The sequence below is a fragment of the Seriola dumerili genome, unplaced genomic scaffold (assembly GCF_002260705.1).
Source record: "Seriola dumerili isolate Sdu_G_001 unplaced genomic scaffold, Sdu_1.0 BDQW01000052.1, whole genome shotgun sequence".
NCBI classification, from domain to species: Eukaryota; Metazoa; Chordata; class Actinopteri; order Carangiformes; family Carangidae; genus Seriola; species Seriola dumerili.
Genome location: NW_019174307.1, coordinates 15,430,591 through 15,450,035, shown reverse-complemented (window position 1 = coordinate 15,450,035; position 19,445 = coordinate 15,430,591). Strand labels below are relative to the sequence as shown.

General features: G+C 43.3%; 1 protein-coding gene across 1 annotated transcript; it reads right to left on the bottom strand.

Moving 5' to 3' along the window:
• Positions 1 to 532: 532 nt before the first annotated feature.
• On the bottom strand, positions 533 to 18,779 carry inpp4a (inositol polyphosphate-4-phosphatase type I A). Its single transcript, XM_022741078.1, has 24 exons — positions 18,742 to 18,779; positions 12,305 to 12,581; positions 12,155 to 12,199; positions 11,268 to 11,386; positions 11,032 to 11,148; positions 10,833 to 10,912; positions 10,601 to 10,718; positions 10,263 to 10,353; positions 9,984 to 10,131; positions 9,019 to 9,149; positions 8,463 to 8,567; positions 8,241 to 8,349; positions 8,096 to 8,113; positions 7,792 to 7,990; positions 6,916 to 7,197; positions 6,664 to 6,811; positions 6,120 to 6,152; positions 5,290 to 5,462; positions 5,006 to 5,129; positions 3,568 to 3,835; positions 3,370 to 3,467; positions 3,155 to 3,267; positions 2,922 to 3,076; positions 533 to 2,834 (listed from the first exon to the last, which is right to left on the bottom strand). The coding sequence occupies exons 2-24, from the start codon at positions 12,402 to 12,404 to the stop codon at positions 2,702 to 2,704; spliced, it is 2,907 nt and encodes a 968-aa protein (XP_022596799.1). The 5' UTR covers positions 12,405 to 12,581; positions 18,742 to 18,779; the 3' UTR covers positions 533 to 2,701.
• Positions 18,780 to 19,445: the final 666 nt, after the last annotated feature.

Genomic DNA, 19,445 nt, shown 5'->3' with positions numbered 1-19,445 from the left:
CGCATGGCTAGATGAATTTACTCAGGGTTAGTGGAGCAAAACTATTTTAATTATTTTGCCTGATGGACCTTTTTTTCACAGAAGATATTTTAGAGTGTCACAGGAGGAAAAGCACAGGTGTAAATAATAGCTGCTTCAGTTTCAGGGACTTGCTGGTTCACAGTCATGTTATACTGGTAAACTTGAGCCTCCTGATTAGTATGCTACACAGAGTCTGCTGACCTCATGTAATCCGCCACTGTCTGTGATAAGAGGTCTAATCAACCACAGTAAGTGGTAACACCTGTGTGGGTGAGCAGGGTCATTTAGATAATTAGTCATTTCTGGTGCTACTTCAATTTCCATTGATATTGGTGGTGATTCCTAAACTTATGTGTAGTCATCCAAACCTCCATAAACCATATTAATGCCTGGGTCCCTTGGAAAAGTCTGAGACAGTTGCTTACTTTGCCAATTAGGTAATGAAACTTTGGTCAGGATCTTCATTTGAGTTCAATTCACAAACCACAATGTCTGATTTAATTCACTGGCACAGTACATTGGCATCGACAAGCTTTTATTTATTTTTCCAGTTTCAGTTCATACCTCTGTGGGGGTGCATGTGTCTCCCAAGCTCCCCTGTCCAACCTGTGTGCACGTACAACTGATCAGAACAAGGTCATAACTTACTCAATAACAATGGATAAAACTAGAACAGCATTTGAGAACAGCAGCCATATCAACATAAATACCTGTAAGCAAAATAACATCTTTAAAATAAAATCCACTGTCTCTATAAGTTCTGTACAATAAGGTACATTGGAGCCTGTAGCTGGTAAACTGACAACAGAAGGGGTGTTGTTGATGGTCAGTACAATAATGCAATATGCATTACTTCACTTCAGTCTAAAAACATTTATCAAGTGCTCATTCGTACTCTTAACTGCAAAAGAATGCAACTGCGATAGTACGCAGTAGGGTCTTGTTAATCTTCATGCAGGTTAAATTAATAAAGTTTTTATCTGCATAATTCAAGTGAGTGCTTTAAAACTGAAAACACACAATTAGAAGAAAATAAAAACCCAAGTTTGAAGGGCTAACAAACCATTACTGTGCTGCACACAACCTGCAGAAATGTCCTAAATATCTGTTTTTGTCGATATGTCATGTTAGAATTACAGAATAATGTGATGCACCACTTCTCAAGCCCGCGATTAGTGAACCAGTTTCAGAAGAACCTCAGAAATCACGTCATTGTATTACAAATGCCTGTGAGTAGTGTCATATATGTACTATATGTAAGATCTGTGCTTGTTGTAGAGAGAGATACTGTGTTGAATGTTTATGTGATTAAAGAAGAAAGATGAGAGACAGTGGGAGGGAGACAGCAGACAGCAGGCTAAAAGCACTGAAATAAATCGAATAAGTGATTTGACTTTAACAGTGCAGTGCGGTTTAGGTCCAGAGAAATATCTTAACAGGCAAAGACAAAGGTTTTGATAAAGCTAAGAGTCTGCTCTGTTGCCTTCTTTGGATTTAAAGCTACATTAGGCAGCTGTAGGCAAAACTACAAATGGCAGAAAGGAGGTTACATTGTTTTTATATCGTCTCTGATTTGGCTCTTTCTATAGGGCTGTTTGTAGAACTCGACAAAGAAGATCAAGGAAAGATATTCGGTGATCTCAGCATAGCCCTACTTTGTTATTTAGGCTGAGAATGAGCGAATTCTGCATCAACATTTTGCCTAATGTAGCCTTAAAGAATGAGGCTGGCGTTATTTTAGATCTTTTTTGTTGTAAACAAATGCCATGGAAAGAATAAAAAATAATATGCATTAGTCTGCTTCTCAATGCTCTCTGACCTCTGTACCCTCTCAGGCTGATTGGTTCCTACTGAAGAATTAAACCTTAAAAACTAGTCCCCAAATATATTCTCATTTTTCCTGCAATTTTCAGCTGGGCACTGTAGTTTATAACAAGTGTTGCTCAAACAAGGGTAAATTGTGCATTCTTTGGGGGCTATTTTCATGGGTGGATTCTTACACATTTGGTCTGCTGGTGAGTTTTTATTGCAGAAGGATGGTGGGACTGACTCAGTGTGCCAATGCAGGAATGTGGCTCATTGGTGTGTTTTTGACTAGGCAGTGGACAACAGTGGAGGTCTGTTGGAACAGATGAGCTGTATCAGGCTTTGGATAAACCTTTGGATAAATTCACTGTTGGTTTGGTCTCGCTTTGCGTGGGATTTGTTGACAACAAGAAAAATATACACTTTCACCCGCCTTATCCTGTAACTGACAAACTGATACCATCAAATAAAAGCAGCTTGGATATGTATAGATATATCTTATATCTAGGGAAGTTAAAATGACTGAAATCCAGAGTGGCCGCTCGCTTCCTGCTACTGCTGCTACTACTGGTGCAACAGCCAACGGTGGTGTCTGCATACTGGCTACAATGTAACACAGAAAGCCATGTCTCTACTGTTTTTGGCTGTGAAGTGGCTGTGAAAACTGTGTCGTTCTAGTACTACTGAGAGGAGAGAGGAAACTGCTATAAAACTATCTACAGTAGCACTGGCACTTGGACATTAATCATCTTAACAGTGACTAAGCACAAAACAAAGGGCTGTTGTTCCAGATAGTGTTGGTGTTTTTCTTTGTGTGGTGCCATCATCATTATCCCCTTCAGTCTTTTGGTTTCCTCCAGATAGAAGTGTCCGCTTAGGTCTCAACCTTCCCGTACGTCCCCTCTGGAGGGCGATATTGTCTGGGGAAGGCTTTGAGCTGAAGAGCGTTAAAGGCGTATTTACGACATCCCACATTCTTCATGGTGTTCTCTCTCCTGCAGCCCTCACTGTGGAGAAACAGAAGTGAAGCATTGGTTACTTACATTACTGGCAAATACATTACTTTTCTAATGAGATTTGGAGCAGGGACTGACCTGCGCATACAGTCCAAAGCCTGGTAGAAGACTTGTGGGGCCAGGCCATGCTCCTGTTGCAGGATCTGACACTGCTCCAAGGTCAAAGACATGGCCGTGCGGTCCTTGGCACTCTTACAGCTGGTGAAACGTACGCCGTTCAGGCGGCGACATGTCTTTAAGGTTTAGAGAAGGAGATTAGAGGAAAAAAACAGAGCTTTTTAAATGTGAAGACAAATGAAAAGCAAGTCTACCTCTGCCGCCTGCCACAGAATCTCCACATTCTTGTTTTTCTTGGCGTTCACATTCTGGCTCAGCAGTTTGAGCAGCTCAGGCAGACTGGTGGTGCTGCGGGAGCGAGGGAGGCCTGAGGAGGAAACAGAGGAGGAATGATGAGGTGAGTGAAACATGCAAAAGAAAAAAACATTTTTCTTTCCGATAATGGTGAGTTGTATGTACGCAGACTCACAGTCTTCTGGCAGGACTTCCTTAAACTGGTCGTAGTATGAGCTGAGGCGAGTCATGCTCTCCATGTTGATCACTTCTTGCAGTGACGTATCTCCAAACCTGGAAACATATACGATATTAGAGTTGAAGGAGGGAGGTGTTTTTTTCCCCCAATTTTTCTGTCCTCAACCTTTCCTTTCCTCCCGTCTCAGTGACTCACTTCTCAGCCAGCGTCTGCTGTTCGTTGATCCCCACGTTGAACAGGACGGGCTGCACACGCAGCAGCATCCCGTTCTGAATCTCTCGTGGCAGCGTGTCAAACATCGCTCCGGGCATTGGAACCCTGACGTTGAAGCCGTTCCTGTTTCCTGTGATCACCGGCAACATGTCCGGGGCGAAACCTGAAGTTGCCTGGGTAACTTTAAAGGTGACGTTTCTCAGGTCCATCACTCCGACACTCATATCCTCCAGCATGGCCAGCTCCTCCCCTTTAAAAAACAAGTCAGCACAGAGGTTCATGATAATTTAAACTCATACAGATATCTGTGGTAACAAATCAACATTTGCAACCAAAATTATATCATTTAGAAAAGTAACACAAAGGTTGTTTCCTTCCCTTTTCTTGTGTTCTCCCTCTGTCTTTCCCCCATTCCTCTGTGGGTTATTTGTCCCTGTATGTGTGTGTGTGTGTGTGTGTGTGTGTGTGTGTGTGTGTGGAGCGGGACGTGTTTGCCTGGTTCATCTCCCAACAACCCATCTGCACAGCTGAGTCTCATCATCTCATCAACATCAACACCACCCACGTCAGTATATAAACCCCGGCCAACTGTCCAGTTTATCTCAAGTCAGTTTTCCTCGTGTTTCTCTTGCCTCACGCTCACGCTCTGTTTTTCCTGTGTCTCGGACATCGCTACCTGCGACTCCTGCTGTCAAAGCCATGTCCAGCTGACTCCTCATCTGCTACCAGTTTGGTTTTCAGCTCCAGTCTGCCTGTCCTGCTCCACCACCACTGCCACCACCCAGCTCAGCTCCGCCAATCTCCCAGATTTGCCGGCCCCCCACTCCATCAAACTCATCACTCAAACGCATTACTACCCCTTCATCCGAACTCATTTCCATATCTACAATGAATGACCCTTAAACTTCCACCTGCCTCTTGAGTTTATGCAGTTTGGCTCTGCTGGAGAACTGATTATCACATTTAATGCAGATGGCACCAATTTATCGCCATTAAAAACAGCACTTTACAGTTTGGTTCATAACTCCTTGAACTGCTGAGCCATTCCAGTTTCTGCCTTTTTTATTTTACAGCCCTTCTACAAATTTCACCTTTAACTTTTCATCTTTACCAAATTTGATAAATGAAATATCTAACCAAATCTTTTGGAAAGTATGGTTTATTTAAACTATCCTGCCTTAAGTTCTAAATGGAGATTTAGACGCCACATATTAATATTTACTGCGAGCAGTCCTACTCATTATGTGTGGCATTTTATGTGTGGATGGTGCACCAGCAACACGATATGTTTAAACATTCACAGGTTACCGGTCATGACTTGAAATTTTTTATAAAGGAGTAAGGATGTAAGGATTGAGCTGCAATCAGCGCTGATAAATTTCCAAACAAGTATAAATGCAGAGAAAAACACTCAAGTTACCGTAGGTGCTGAGCAGGCCCTCGTACTGCACCAGTAAGCCGATGGTGTGTAGCTGCCTGAGGAAGCCTGAGTCACACAGACAGTTCCTCAGCTTGAGAATGAAGCCGCAGATCAGAGCTGTCAGCTGTAAGCAGCACAAGTCGAATCAGCACAGCGATGAATAGTCATGTTTTTGTGTCATATGACGCACGCTGTGTAATGACACGTTAATTCTCCCAAACTACACACGTATGAAAGACAGAAGAGGTAGAAGGGGTGGGGGTGAGGGGTGGAGGCTGACAGACCGTCTGGCAGAAGACAACATCGCGGCGGTACTGCAGGGTGAGGCTCATGGCGATGGTGGGGGCGCTGTCCTGCATCAGTAGAAACACCATGGCCTTCTTCGCTTTGTCACTCATCAGAGACACACAGTCTGTCAACGTGGTGAGGAGAGGATAGAGAGCGTCGCTCCACTCGCCTGCCGACACAGCACACGGGTTAAACACACACACACACACACACACACACACACACACACACACAGACAGGTACTGAAAATAAAAGGTTAAGTTCATCTACATTTAAAGATTTTCAAGTATCTAAAAGAACTGAAATCCAAATGTGTTAACAACATTGATTGATTGATTGATTGATTGATTGATTGATTGATTGATTGATTGACCAGTTAAATAGCTGTCACGTTTCCAGTTTTTCATACTCTTGTTTTAGAGCAATTGCCAGGTGGAAATTATGCTCTATTTTTCCCTTTCAATGTATTTATTTTCAAAAAATATGAGAAAAAAATGTAATATCATATCATATATTTGTCCTATTCTATATTTCATTTGACCTTATCACATATCAAGCATCCACACCTGTGACCCCAACCAAAGCATTCTGGTTTCTAAATTTAATTCTTCAACTCACGATCTTAAATTCCTGATATTCATTGTTATGAAATCATGCTTATATCCTTGAAAACTACAAAACAACAATTCTATTTGGACATGTGACTAATACATGACATAATAATGCTGTATTTTAACATTTCAGACATTTTTTATTGTAGTGGCTGTTTGGGTTTAAACCTCCTTCACACCCACACACTGATTTATAAAGGAAACGTTGCTCTCACCTGGGGACGTCTTTTCCACATCTGGACTGCTTTCTACAAGTGAGACAAAGTTATATAAATTTAAAAAAAAAAATTAGATAAAAACAAACTTCACGTTGTACTTTCCACTAGACATTATCTTTCTTATATTTAAAACCCAACAACACTGAAGCAGTTTGAAGTGATTGCGAGAATGAACCTACGGAAATGATCGACTGGATGGGAGAGGCATGCAGGCGTCTGGTGAGAGGATGACGATGACGACGGTTGCTGATTTTGCGGTGGACGTGAGACGACAGTGATGATAATAGAGGATGACGTGATGGTTGCGGTGATGATGATGTTGATGGAAAATCCTTGTTTTTATGCTTTGATCTTTGTACACAGGATGTGAGATCAGTACATGAATACATGATTGTGCCTCATTCAAAGACGATGCTTCTTTCTGTGTGCGCGCGTGTGTGTGTGCGTGTGTGTGTGTGTGTGTGTGTGTGTGTGTGTGTGTGTGTGTGTGTGTGTGTGTGTGTGTGTGTGTGTGTGTGCGTGTGTGTGTGCGTGTGTGTACCTTTCTTAGTGTTACTTGGCTGCTCGTTGGTGAGCAGGAAGACATCCTCAGAGCTGCTGTCACTCTGGAGTTTGTCTCGCTGCAGCAGCCTGTCCACCCTCTGGATCACACACTCCAGGCTCTTGTCAACATTTAACCAAACCTTCTCCTGCACACAGACACATTTTCCAAAAGGAGTTAGTGCAGATAAAAACAAAAAACAAACACACATGAACACAGACATGAAAGAGAGGCGGGCGGACTTTCTCTTACCCACTCCTCCTCGTGCAAATCTGCCTGCAAGGAGGCCCGCTTGTTTTTACTCCCCTCGCTGCCCTCTGGAGGAGCTCGGTGGCGAGAGGGAGAGGTGGCAGCGCGAGACGGAGAAGTCGGGTGACGAGACGGTGAGCGGGACGGGGAGCGAGAGGAGGGCGACAGAGAGGAGGAGGATGGGGACGGGGTGCTTTGCCGAGCGAACTCTGGGCGGGCGGCTGCCAGGGCGACGATGGCCGTGGACAGCAGCTTGGAGTCGCACACGGTCACCAGCTGACGCGTCTGCGGGAGGAGAAGGGGGACGATGGAGGAAGAGGGAGAAGACAAAAGTTGTAAAAATGTTGTTTTATTGCAGGTAGGTGAAGTAGCTCCGAGCAAAGAATGCTCTTTAAAGTTCATAAACCATGACATTAAAAATTAGGGTGAAAACGCTTGTGATTACAATTTCATTTTCTGTTAGCTGCAGGTAATTCTTGGAGAGTTTCCTTTTTTGTAGTAGTAGGGGGAAATGTATTTTTCTTTACACCATAATACAACAAATATAATTAAAAACCGAATCAGTGGGACCATAAAATTGAAATGAAAGCGATTAATTAATTTTGGTCTGTGATTGTTTCTGTGACTCAGGGGTTTGCTGGTGATGCCGAGTTGCAAATATACAGTTTTCTCTGTTGTATCGTAACCTTTAATCTGCTTAGTCTGTAAGAACGAGTTGTTCGTATCCACACAATAAGAGAAGCAGTTGATGAATCAGTGAGAGCCAGCAGGAGAGGAGAGAGTGAAAGAAAGAGGACACAGTGTCGTGAGATGAAACAGAGCAGAAACTATCACGCAGCACTTGACTGAACACTCCAGTTCCTCTGAGTGCTGTCTCACCTTCTCTGTCAGGATGGCCAGCGTCCTCTCCAGAGCGTTGGCTGAGCGATCTTTGGCAGCTCGAGACAGACGCTCGTTGTAGTAGCACACTTGCGTCTTCAGAGTGTTAATTTGACCAATCATCTCCTTCGCTTTCACGACATCCTGAGGCTGGTACGCCAGACCTTTAGGGCCAGAGCCAGCGGAGCTTTGGGTGTGACTGAGATAGAAAACAGAAAACAAACTGTGGAACAAGTGTGGTATACACAGCGAAGAACAAAGACGCACAAACAAGCAACTTTTAAGACACTTCACGTAATCTCACCTCTCCTCCTCGTAAGTGCTGAATCATGAAAGGTGGGGGAAAAAAAAGAAAAGAGAAAGAGTAATGAAACACTTCACTTCAAATCCAACACCACCATGACACTCAAAGCACAAAAAGCCTGTAGTTTCTGCTTCGCTGTACTCACTGCTTCCTCGCCTCCTCGAGCTTGTGCAGCAGATTTCGGAGGCCGCAGCCTTTAAAGCCTTGATGATGTGCTGCGGGAGCACCGATGGTCACAACATCATATGTCCGGTCTGGTTGGAGGACAGAGGACAATAATGATGATGAAGGGGATGGAATAAGATACTGAATAAACAGCGTTATTAAAGATTTGGACATGAATAAACGTGCCTGCACGAGCACCTACCATAACCAGACTCTCCCTGTACTCTCATCCTCTGGATGTGCAGGTTGGTGGGAATGAACTCCAACTTCCTCTCAGCTTTCAAGGTGCTCGATTTAAATGAAGGACCTGAGAGGGAACAGAGAGGAGAAGAGAGGTGATCTGTGTCTTTATATCATGAGCGAACAGACAAGTCCTAATGTGATTTTTATTTCTTTTTTTACATTACATTAAAATACATCAAACTTTTTTTTTTTAATATTTCAACTTATTTTTTTGTTACTTTTGTTATTAGTATTTCGTTTGTGAAAGACAGACTGAAAAAAAAGATGAATGGTCAATAACAGATTTTTTTCATTGGACCCTTCCTTTCTGGCAAATGCTGTTATATTTTAAACTCAGAGTTTGTACAGCTTGCTTAACTATCTTGCAAATGAACACCTAAAAAAAATATAATGTTCCGATAAATTGATTATAATGATGAAAAAAATAATTTTTCTATTTGTTTCTCCATATTACCCTGCCTTAGTTTTGGCATGTGCCTCGTTAAATGACATGATTCACAGTTTGTGGTTCTAACCTTTATATTCGTGCAGGTCACTTATGGTCTCCTGGTAGGTGAGGATGATGGTCTGGTACTGAGTGATGATCTGCCTCCTGAGGTTTTCCCAACATGGAGACAGCTCACCCAGTTCCTCCAGCTCGCACACCCTGTGCAGCACAAAGGCCGTTAATGATCAAGACATCCCGCTGATGCACTGATGATCTCACATCTCGTTTGTGCAACTTGTTCAATTAAGGTTTCTGCAATAAACACAACAGTTGAGCATTTCCAGCTCCTCATATTACATTACAATTACAAGCAGCCATTAAGAAAATGACCGTGGTGGGAGTTGTAATTATTATGTTGCTTTGACCATATGATGAAGATATTATAATAGAGTACACAAGGGATACTGTTCATGTTATAGAATAACACACCTTCCTTTTGATACATACATGCACTCATATAAAATGGTCCTAAAAGTCATGTCATACTTTTCTGATTACATTAGGGCTTAAAAACAAATGTACAGTATGTACAGTAGTGTGTTGCTTAGCTTGCTACCACGCAAGCAGCTAGCAGTTTTGAGTTCAGTGTTTTGCCCGAGGACACTTTGACATGTGGGAAGAGAAGCTGGGGATCAAACCACCAACTGTGTGATTACTGAACAACCTGCTCTACCTTGTGAACCACAGCCGCCACCTGCCTCTTCAGGCTGCTAACTACTGTTCACACGAAACAATCTGAGGCGCGAGCATCACTTTGATTAAGCCGCTTGCATCTTATTTGCAGCCTGTGACAGGACTAGGCTGTGAAGGGCAGGCTATGGTTGAGGGTATGACATGAGTTCAAGTCAAGCAGTTTTGTTAAGTCAAATTCAAGGGGGGTGGGGGGTACAAGAAAAAAATATAATTACATAATATATATAATTATAACACAATATTCTTGCACAACAAAAGTATAGCAGTAGTATATATAGTTTAACGATATTCAGACGTTACCTGACAGCATCTTCCTCCAGGAGCAGTTTGACGAACTGTCGAGGAATGTGTAGGGAGAGCGCGCTCTCTGCCATCTGCTCCAGGATACGCAGGTGGTTGCCGTCCGTGGTGGGGAAACGGTACGTCCGCGACATGACACCTCCAAACACTGAAGCAGATAGAACGTGTTTTCGCAGGTGTGAATCGCTGTGACACAGCTGGCAATCCAGATGTCACCTGTGACTAAACACTGACACAGTCACAACAGGAGGATAAGATTTGGCTCATGTGGACACTCACCCGCCTTCAGCAGTGGATCTTTACACAGAGATGAAGACTTGGATTTAATACCCATGGATTCAGTCAGGCTTTCATCAACAGGGAGAACCATCTGAAACACACACACATACACACACACACACACACACACACACACACACACACACACACAAACCATGAAGTGTTTTGTGTCAACCCCGAATGCTCCGCAAGTTGTCGGGCGACCTATAACTGGTTATTTAGTAAATGAGCTCCACTGATTTGCTGGTCCAGTCAGGGAGACTGAGAGGAAATGACAGAAAGTTGAAATTATATTATAAACTTCATGTGAGATTCTGGGCTGTGCCTATGCCACTCACCCTTCCATTAACAGTGTCTCCTCTCTGTAATCTTGCAACAGGAGCTCTCTGCTCGCGCTTCTCCTCTATCTGCCAGGCAATGACGGTGATGTTGCCCACACGCTCATTCTCCGCTGACCTGGCACACGGAGACATCAAGTGAATTAAACCTACATCCAGCATGCAATCAATATCAATTTGTCATTTACAGAGGAAACTGGCTCCGTGTGTCACCGTATATTCTGCCTGTTACCTGAGAGCCAGGTGAAGTCTGTGGTGTTTGTCCTGCAGCAGCTCCTTCACGGAAAACATGGACGAACCAAGCATGTACATCTATCACATAAAAACACATACACACAAAGGATTGAAATAATAATCATTTCCTAACAGGGAATTTAAAGGCAGAGGAGTCAAGTGGTTTTGTAAGGAATTAGTCCTGGGCTTGGGCGTACCGTGCCCTGCGAGCGGTCCTTCACATCATAGACAGAAAGCTTGACCTGAGTCTGCTGAGTGATCAGAGAGTCCTGAAAGAACGCTATACTGCTCAGGAAGATAGGGTTACTGGTACCCTGTAGAAAAAAAGACAGAGAGAGAGAGAGAGAGAGAGAGAGAGAGAGAGGGATGAAACAGTTTTGAAGTCTCCAACAGCAGGCAGGAAGGAAGGGCAAGCAAGCAAACAATAGTGCACCTCGATGATTTCAGTCTGAGCATGCTTGGTCCAGAAGGCCTGGGGAGGGGTGGTGCAGCTGACGGCCACAAAGCTGGTTGGCTTACGATCCAGAGATGGAGTAACCAGTTCACTGCAGGCTGCAACACATAAACACAGGAAGAGATTACAAACTGTGGGATTTACAAGTGGGATGGTCACTAATCCTCGGCCATGGGGGGAATGTAATACAGTATTTCTGAGTTGTTAGTACTTGATGAGCATCAGTTGTTTACAGAAATGCTTTCATTGAATAAAAACTAAACACAAATGAACGACACGTACTTTGCCACTGAGCCAATCACTGACGAGACACATCACCCTTCATCCAATAGAGCAGCATCAAATTTGTTGGATGATAAGTTTGTCACAAGCAACACTATATTACACATAGTCATTGGTTAATATTAGTGCCATTGCTAATGTATTGATCAGTGGATCCAATCCAGTTGGTTGATACAATTTCACTCACTGTAAAAAAAAAAGGCTTAGAAAGTTCCTTTAACACCTGGGCACTTTAGTTTTTTACCAAACATTACTCTAACAGTACTCAGTGCATTTAGTGGGAACTATTTTTAGCTGTGGAATAATACACATTTGGTGGCACGGTGTGGCTCATTGCTGTGTTTAGAATTTGTTTTTCGACAACAACAGCCCGACGATGGAGCGGAGGCTTTGGACACTCAGACACTGTAATTACTGGAATCAATCTATTGTTGGTTTTGTTCTTTTCATGTGATTTGTGAAGTGTACAAGTAAGTTAAATATTTTGACCATTACCAATCATGCCACCTTCAAAGGAAGGCCAGACACAGTTTGATCTACTTGTCATGTGCAGCAGCGTATCTACGGCTTCCTCCTCAACTTACCCACACTAAACTCCAGCACAGGCTCGTCTGGATCCTGACTGTTGCCTGCAGGATAGAGAGAAAGAGGCGGGGAGGCTCTTTTTTTAAATGCCCTGGTATTTCATCATGAGTGAAGTAAACTGGTTACCATGGTAGCAGTTACTTAGTTACCTGAGAGAGCCAGCCCCATCATCTCAGCTGAGAGATCAAACGTGTTGGCCCGGTAGACTGACCATGGCCGATGGCGGGGGCTGCGCTCCTTCCCGGACATGGTGGGTTCACGTGGGGGGGGTGAGGCTGGATTTCAGAGGAAAGAGGCTGTAGGGCAGAACGATGTCGAGCAGACGCAAACCCAGACTTCGTCCGTCACGTCAGTTCTTTGAGATGTGTGTACGTTGGTTTCCCTTGTGTGTTGATCTGAGCCGTCACACGCTTGTCAAAGAGATACCTGAGAGAAAAATACAAGAAAAACAGTGAAAAGATCATCTGCTGTCCCCATAGAAACAGCTGAGATAGACTGATATTGCTGTCATCAAGATGGCAGCTGAGCTCAGAAAAATTAGCCAAAATTAGACAACTTCATGTAATTAGTCCTTTAAAAGATGCTCACATAACTGTTTCCTATTCATAAGGTTAAAGTGAGAAATAACTAGTGTATGTTGGATGTTTGCCATGATGCTTCATTCTGATATGAACATCGTATGAAAGGTTGTGTAGCTGTTGGTGCTCGACTTGTTCTTTTCCCTCTGGTAAAATTTCTGTAGGGGGGGGGGTGTGACTTTTCACACAGCATGTAAGATATGAAACACTGAATCTCTACACCTTCTATCTCGTGATGCTATTTGTGCTTGCTGATTACAAATTTCTACTTTTAGACAGGCCAATGACAAGCGCCCATGCACAGACACACATAAAGATCAGCTGGATCAGGGAGATCATCTACTCCAGACATAACAGAAAAAACTTGTCATAGCAAGGCAGTTATTTCACAGTTAGCTTCTCACACAGATTTCTGCCTGAACCAAACTTAAAACTAAGTATTTTATTGCCTTGACTTAAATTCTTCTTAAGAGGGTCACCAACAGCATATAGAAAGGATGCATCATCTCGGGAACATGAATATCAACAGGGAATTTCGTGGAAATGTGAAGCCATTTTTTTTGTTGGAAAACTCGTTATGGATTCGTCCATAATAAACAGGACATTTTGAGCAGTGACAGTGGTATGACACAAATGTCAGGGGCGCACAAAAAATCGCCAGGAATCATCTTCTGGGAGTCTTGAATATAAATGCAAAACTTGATGGTAATCTGGCTTGTTGTTAGCAAGATGTGCAGCTCTGAAACAAACTGCTAGATTCACACGGTAAAAATCGCAGACCTTTACACTGACGTTTACATCCTACACATACCAGATGAGAAGTATAAACAATGCCTCGTTTACTGCAATCTGATAATGCTCTGTCACTCTCACTTTAACCACCAACACTCGAGCCTCACGTAACCATTATATTTATTCCACCACGCACAGTAAGTACTTGTGGTGTAACTCATAATGAAACCGGCGGTCTGTCATGTTTGATATTCATTCTGCGAGCACAAGGTCATGTTGTCACCTCGCTGAAACTGCACCTGCCAAAATTACATGCAACAGTGAGAGACGGGAAACAAAGGCGGTGCCAAGTGTGCCAGCACAGGAGATTTGGCTCCGCTGAAACATTTCTATCTTCTCTCAATTCATTTCCTCGCTCTGTTCCTGCTGTGTTTGAGTCTCTTTGGCCTCATCTAATTTCTCTTTATTGCTCTGACAGGAAGAGACAAAAGATGTAACCACTGCTGGGCCTTCACCTCTCCATGTCCCCTACTGTTAATTAGCATCTTCTGACTGTCAATAGATGCCTCTCAAATATCTTTCTCCGTGTCAAAGATAATGTTCCCGTCTATATTTTTGTCCCCACATTCTCCTCGTTCTCATTTTTCTCTCTGCAGTTTCTTGGTCTGGTATCAGTGGAGACCACAACATGCATATTTCAGCAAACAAAGAGAAGAAGAAATGTGAAAAAGGATGCAAAACACCTTAAATATAACATGAATCGAGGGATTGGAGGACAGTACTGGGAGGTATATGTTTCATTCACCGACGGCCCGTGTCATTCTCTGAACAAAGCACGGGAGAGGTGCAAAGACGAAGACACAGATGTAGACGTGAGCTGCAGCACTCATGCTTACAGCTGAGTATAAATATGAGCCACAGAACAGTGAGTGGAGGACAGAGACATGGAAGAGGGGGGAAAAAGGACAAAATGATGCACAAACAAAATGTGAAAGGTTAAGAGGAAGAGAAAGGGATGCAGCAAGTGGTCTGATGACTAACCTGAACTGAAAACTACTTCAAATTGCCTAGAGAGGTAAATGTTTACATTTCCTGTGACATGTCAGACTCAGTTAACATTTCCGTTTGTGTGTGTGTGTGTGAGTGTGTGTGTGTGTGTGTGTGTGTGTGTGTGTGTGTGTGTGTGTGTCACAAATATCCACTTGCCCTGGCTTAGAGTGATCAACTGGAATAAATGTCACTTCCTTTTGTTCAGCCTTAATAAACACAGACCTGGTAGACCGAGTATCATGGTGAGGCTGTTCCTTCCCCCCATTCCCTATGTTTTCTAGTGTGTGGGTGTGTGTGTGTGTGTGTGTGTGTGTGTGTGTGTGTGTGTGTCACAAATATCCACTTGCCCTGGCTTAGAGTGATCAACTGGAATAAATGTCTCTTCCTTTTGTTCAGCCTTAATAAACACAGACCTGGTAGACCGAGTATCATGGTGAGGCTGTTCCTTCCCCCCATTCCCTATGTTTTCTAGTGTGTGTGTGTGTGTGTGTGTGTGTGTGCGTGCGTGTGTGTGTGTCTGCTGGGTGTGGCAATCCCGCCGGTCCTCCTCTTGCTCTCAATCATCCCGTGCACCTGAAGCTTATCCAGTAATCCACACCTGCAGTATAGAGACCCTGGCTCTTCACTCTTTGCCAGATTGTTCCTCTCACCACTGCCGTAATAAGTTGTTTCAGTCTTTTAACTTTAGTTTCCTTGTATTTGCCTGAACCTTGTCTGAACCGGAACCTGAGCTCTGCCTCCAGCCCTCCCTGCCTGTCCGCCTCGCCCAGCTCCTTGTCTGTTCGCCGGTCTAGTTATTCCCTAGTTTTCCTGCCTGCCCTGCTCCATCTCCCTCACCCTACCGCCCCCTGGGTCAAGATTTCTCCGCCTGCCCCGCTCCATCGTCCATTCTGGCTCCTGACGTCTTTTAACATCAAACCGAGAGGAATATCTGGTACTGTGAGCGACTTGTGTGTGGTTACACTGTTTATTGACTACTGCAATGACAAAGGGAGAACAACGCTGTGTGTGTGTGTCACTGTGCATTCATGTGTAATGACTTCTGCAACGGAGGTCTATTTTTACACGTGAATCAGTATTGACGTCACAAGCTGCACACAAATGAAAACGTCTCCCAGTAACACGTACGCGCACGCACACACACACACACACACACACACACACACACACACACACACACACACAGAGATAACACTTAAAGTCATCTGTAAAAAATCCAGAGTGTGAGTGAGTGTGATAATCTTTGCCAGTTTAATCTCTGCTTTGGCAGCTTCAAGTGAGACCAAAACGGATGACAATTACAACATGGATGCTCCGTGTCATTAGGCTGTGAGGCAGTAATTGTCAGTGGGAGCTGTCTTTTCACATGCTGTAATCTCCACTGCCTGTGGCACTGTGGGAAGCTCTCTAGGAAACCCACAGTGGATCTAATGCCAGGCGACAGGGAGCCACAGATCATCATCATTTCACTCATCAGGTACATGCGGTCTGCCTGAAGAGACACAAAACATCCAAGAGTGGAGCTCAAATAATTTGTCTATTAACCAATTAATCATCTGACAGAATTAATAAATGACCATTTTGCTAATTGTTTTATTGTTTAAGTCATCTATCAAGCAAAAATCTAAAACGGTCTCTGGTTCCAGCTTCTCAGATGAGAGGATTTATTGTTTTTCTCTCCTCTACCTGGTTAAAAACTGAATATCTTTGGATGAGTAGGGCTGCATATAACAATTATTCTTCATTTCTTCGTTTCTCCATTAATCAATTTAATTGGTTGGCCTATAAATTCACAGAAAATAGAAAAAAAGTGCGCATCACAATTTTCTAAAGCCCAGTATGTTGTATTGTTCAGCCAACAGTCCAAAATAAAAAAATAATAATTTTACATTGATATAAAATAAAGAAAAGCAGAAAATCCTTACAACTATGAAGATGGAACCAGAGACTGGCTGATACTCTTGCATGAAAAATGACGTTTCACAAAATAGAAAATTAATTTTCTGTTGATTGACTGATTGATTGACAATCGTCTCAGTTCTACAACTAATTGTATTGCCAATGGTGATTTATCTGCTGACTATAAACTCAATTAACCGATTAATTGTTTTGTCTATAGAAGATTCAGAAAACTGTATGATCATAACTCCCTAGAGGCCAAGGAGATGTTTTCAAAGTGCTTGTTTTATCCAACCAGTAATCCAAAACTAACCCTAACCCCAAAATACTCAATTTATAAAGATATAATACAATGAAAATAAGCAAATTCTCACAAATGAGAATCTGGAACCAGAGAATCGCCTAGTTGCTATTCTTGCTTGAGAAGCGACTAATTGATGGTTCAAATAGTTGCTGATTAATTTTCTCACTATAGACAAATCAATTAATCGACAAATTCTTTCAGCCTTTCCTGGGAGAGTAATGGATGTGGCTCTTGGCGACAATGTAGGCCCCATGACAGCCAACACCCGCACTGATGAAGTGCTGCTGAGCAAGAGGCTGAATTCTGACCAGCTCCACAGCTGCTGCTCTGTATGCGACCTCTGACCTCAATAACACTAAACAGGTCGGGGTGGGGTGGGGTGGGGGGTGGGGGGTGGTGTTTTGGTTTTGCAGCTTTAAAGGAAGGGGAAGACGGTGAATGTGGAAAGGAAACAAGAGAAGTGGTGACCAACAGGAGATTCAGGTGCTCCTCGTGGCAGACAGTCCTATGAGGCGGCGTGGAGACAAAAATGACCCAGTTAGTGAGGCTGCTGGCGCACAGCTGGCCCCCTGCAGACGCTGTCAGCACCGGCTGCACTGCAGTGGCTCTCTCTCAGACACCCTCTTCTTTAACTCATCTCCTCCTCGCACCTTTAAATCTCTCCCGAATGCCTCATGTTCACCTTGTTCTGCTCTGTCATCAACCCTGTCCTTTATCTCTTCCTTTTTTATTGTTGTTGCTCCAGCCATCTCCCTTCCTCTTGTCCCCCCGTAACCCTGCTGTTCTTCTCAATTTCCATCTATTGATCCTGTTTCGGTCCAGAGCTGAGCCGAGCCGAACTGCTGTCCCTTGAGTCTGATCTACAGTCGTCTACTGGAGGAAGAAACAGCTGCTGTCACCATGGGCACATGGCTGCATTGTTAGCAGGAGACTGATCCACAAATTGCTCCCTGATCCGACTGATCAAAGAGGAGGAGAATATGCAGATGAGTTTACTCCCGAGTGGAGAACAATTATCCCCACACGCAACAGCAACTGGAAGTAACATCATGAACACATTAGAAAGACACCATGGATGATGATGACTATGATGATGACGAACTCTTTTACAGTGAGTGGATCCTTGGGTATCAGGAGGAACATTCAGGGCTTCACTTAAGAAAACACTGTGCAGATGTTCAATTTGTTCCTCAAAAATCTTCATTAAACACACACACACACACACACACACACACACACACACACACACACACACACACACACACACACACACACACACACAGGTGCAAGAGGGAGAAAGACAAACAAGAGACAGCTAGAAGTGAATCATAGAGGAGCTCGGTGTATTTTGGTTCCTCCTCTGTTGCGAGAAGAGTGAAAACAGTGATTCAACAGATCTAAGCTAATCCTTCACGCTCTGTAGGGAGCATCAAAGAAGGCCTGCGATGGCGTGTCACGTTGCTTTATAAAGCAACACATCCATTACTATTAGACGCATTAAAAAAGACAAATGTGTAGCATATTGTTTCGTCACTGTCTTGGCTTTCTGTGCATGAAACTGGGTGTCATCCTGTCTGCTTGCCTGGCTGGGTGCGTGGAAATAAACAGGCAGAGGCCAGAGCTGTCCAATGGAAATCTATATCTATCTATTGTGATTATACTTCAGTGTGGATACATGTTTATTCACTGACACTCGGACAATAACAAATATTGCGTCATGATATCTGCTGATGCTCATTCACTGAGGCAGCTGCATGATGCTGCAGGGTGTACACTATTCAAAACAGGCCACGTACATATATATATATATATGTATATATTTATATGAAAAAAACCCAAACAGCTAAATCGACAATTGAGATCTGTCTGTGGCTGTAAACATGTCTCATTCTGAGCCTGCTCTCTCTCTCTCAACGACAGCATCCATCACAGTGAACAAACGCCCTCGATAAACCATGAGACGATGATGACGATGGAGCGAGGGAACGGGGAAACACGGGGAATAAAAATGAACATCTCATACCGTGAAGAGAGAAGCGATGGTTTCTTTTCATATTGATGCGCATCCTGGTCGCATCCTGATCTCTCGCTCGACGATGTCTGCAGTTAAGACTCGCCCTGACTCCCTGTGACACAGCCCAACGTAACACCCGCAGGTCCGCCTGTGTCCGCCGGGGGGCGCTGCCTGCCCGCCTGGTCTGCAGGCACGCGACTGTACCACCACAAATAACCACAAGCTCACGTGCTGTTGTAAATGGATGGAGTAGTGTAACGAGACGGTTGAAGCATGGTTAAATGAAACTTTTAATAAGTTTCTCTGTCAGCGCCTGGAATAAGGATAAAAAGTTAGGATTTTGTCTTTTGCAGCCTTTTATTAAAAATAGTGTCTGTATACAACAGTTTGTTGTTCATCATAAATATATCACTTTGAGATACTAGGGGGAAGGTTATTGAAATCTATCTATCTATCTATCTATCTATCTATCTATCTATCTATCTATCTATCTATCTATCTATCTATATACAGTATAAGAATAGTCACTACATGTCAAAATGATGAAATACCTAATCAACATTTTGAAATCTAAATCTAAAATCTTGTATAATATCTTAATATATCCTGCCACCCCATAATATCCTGCTGCAAACATTCACCTCAAAGTATAGTTTTTACTTAGTAACCCATATCAGACATTCAAACACCATATTCAAAACATTTTAAGATTC

Bases quoted from the DNA above. Each gene is read 5' to 3' on its own strand.
- inpp4a (XM_022741078.1), bottom strand. From the start codon at position 12,404: ATGTCCGGGAAGGAGCGCAGCCCCCGCCATCGGCCATGGTCAGTCTAC. The intron at 7,198-7,791 runs GTGAGACAGCAC...CTCCTCCCGCAG, and splicing joins TGGCCATCCTGACAGAGAAG to ACGCGTCAGCTGGTGACCGT. The intron at 5,463-6,119 runs GTGAGAGCAACG...CTGTGTCGGCAG, and splicing joins TGTGGAAAAGACGTCCCCAG to GCGAGTGGAGCGACGCTCTC.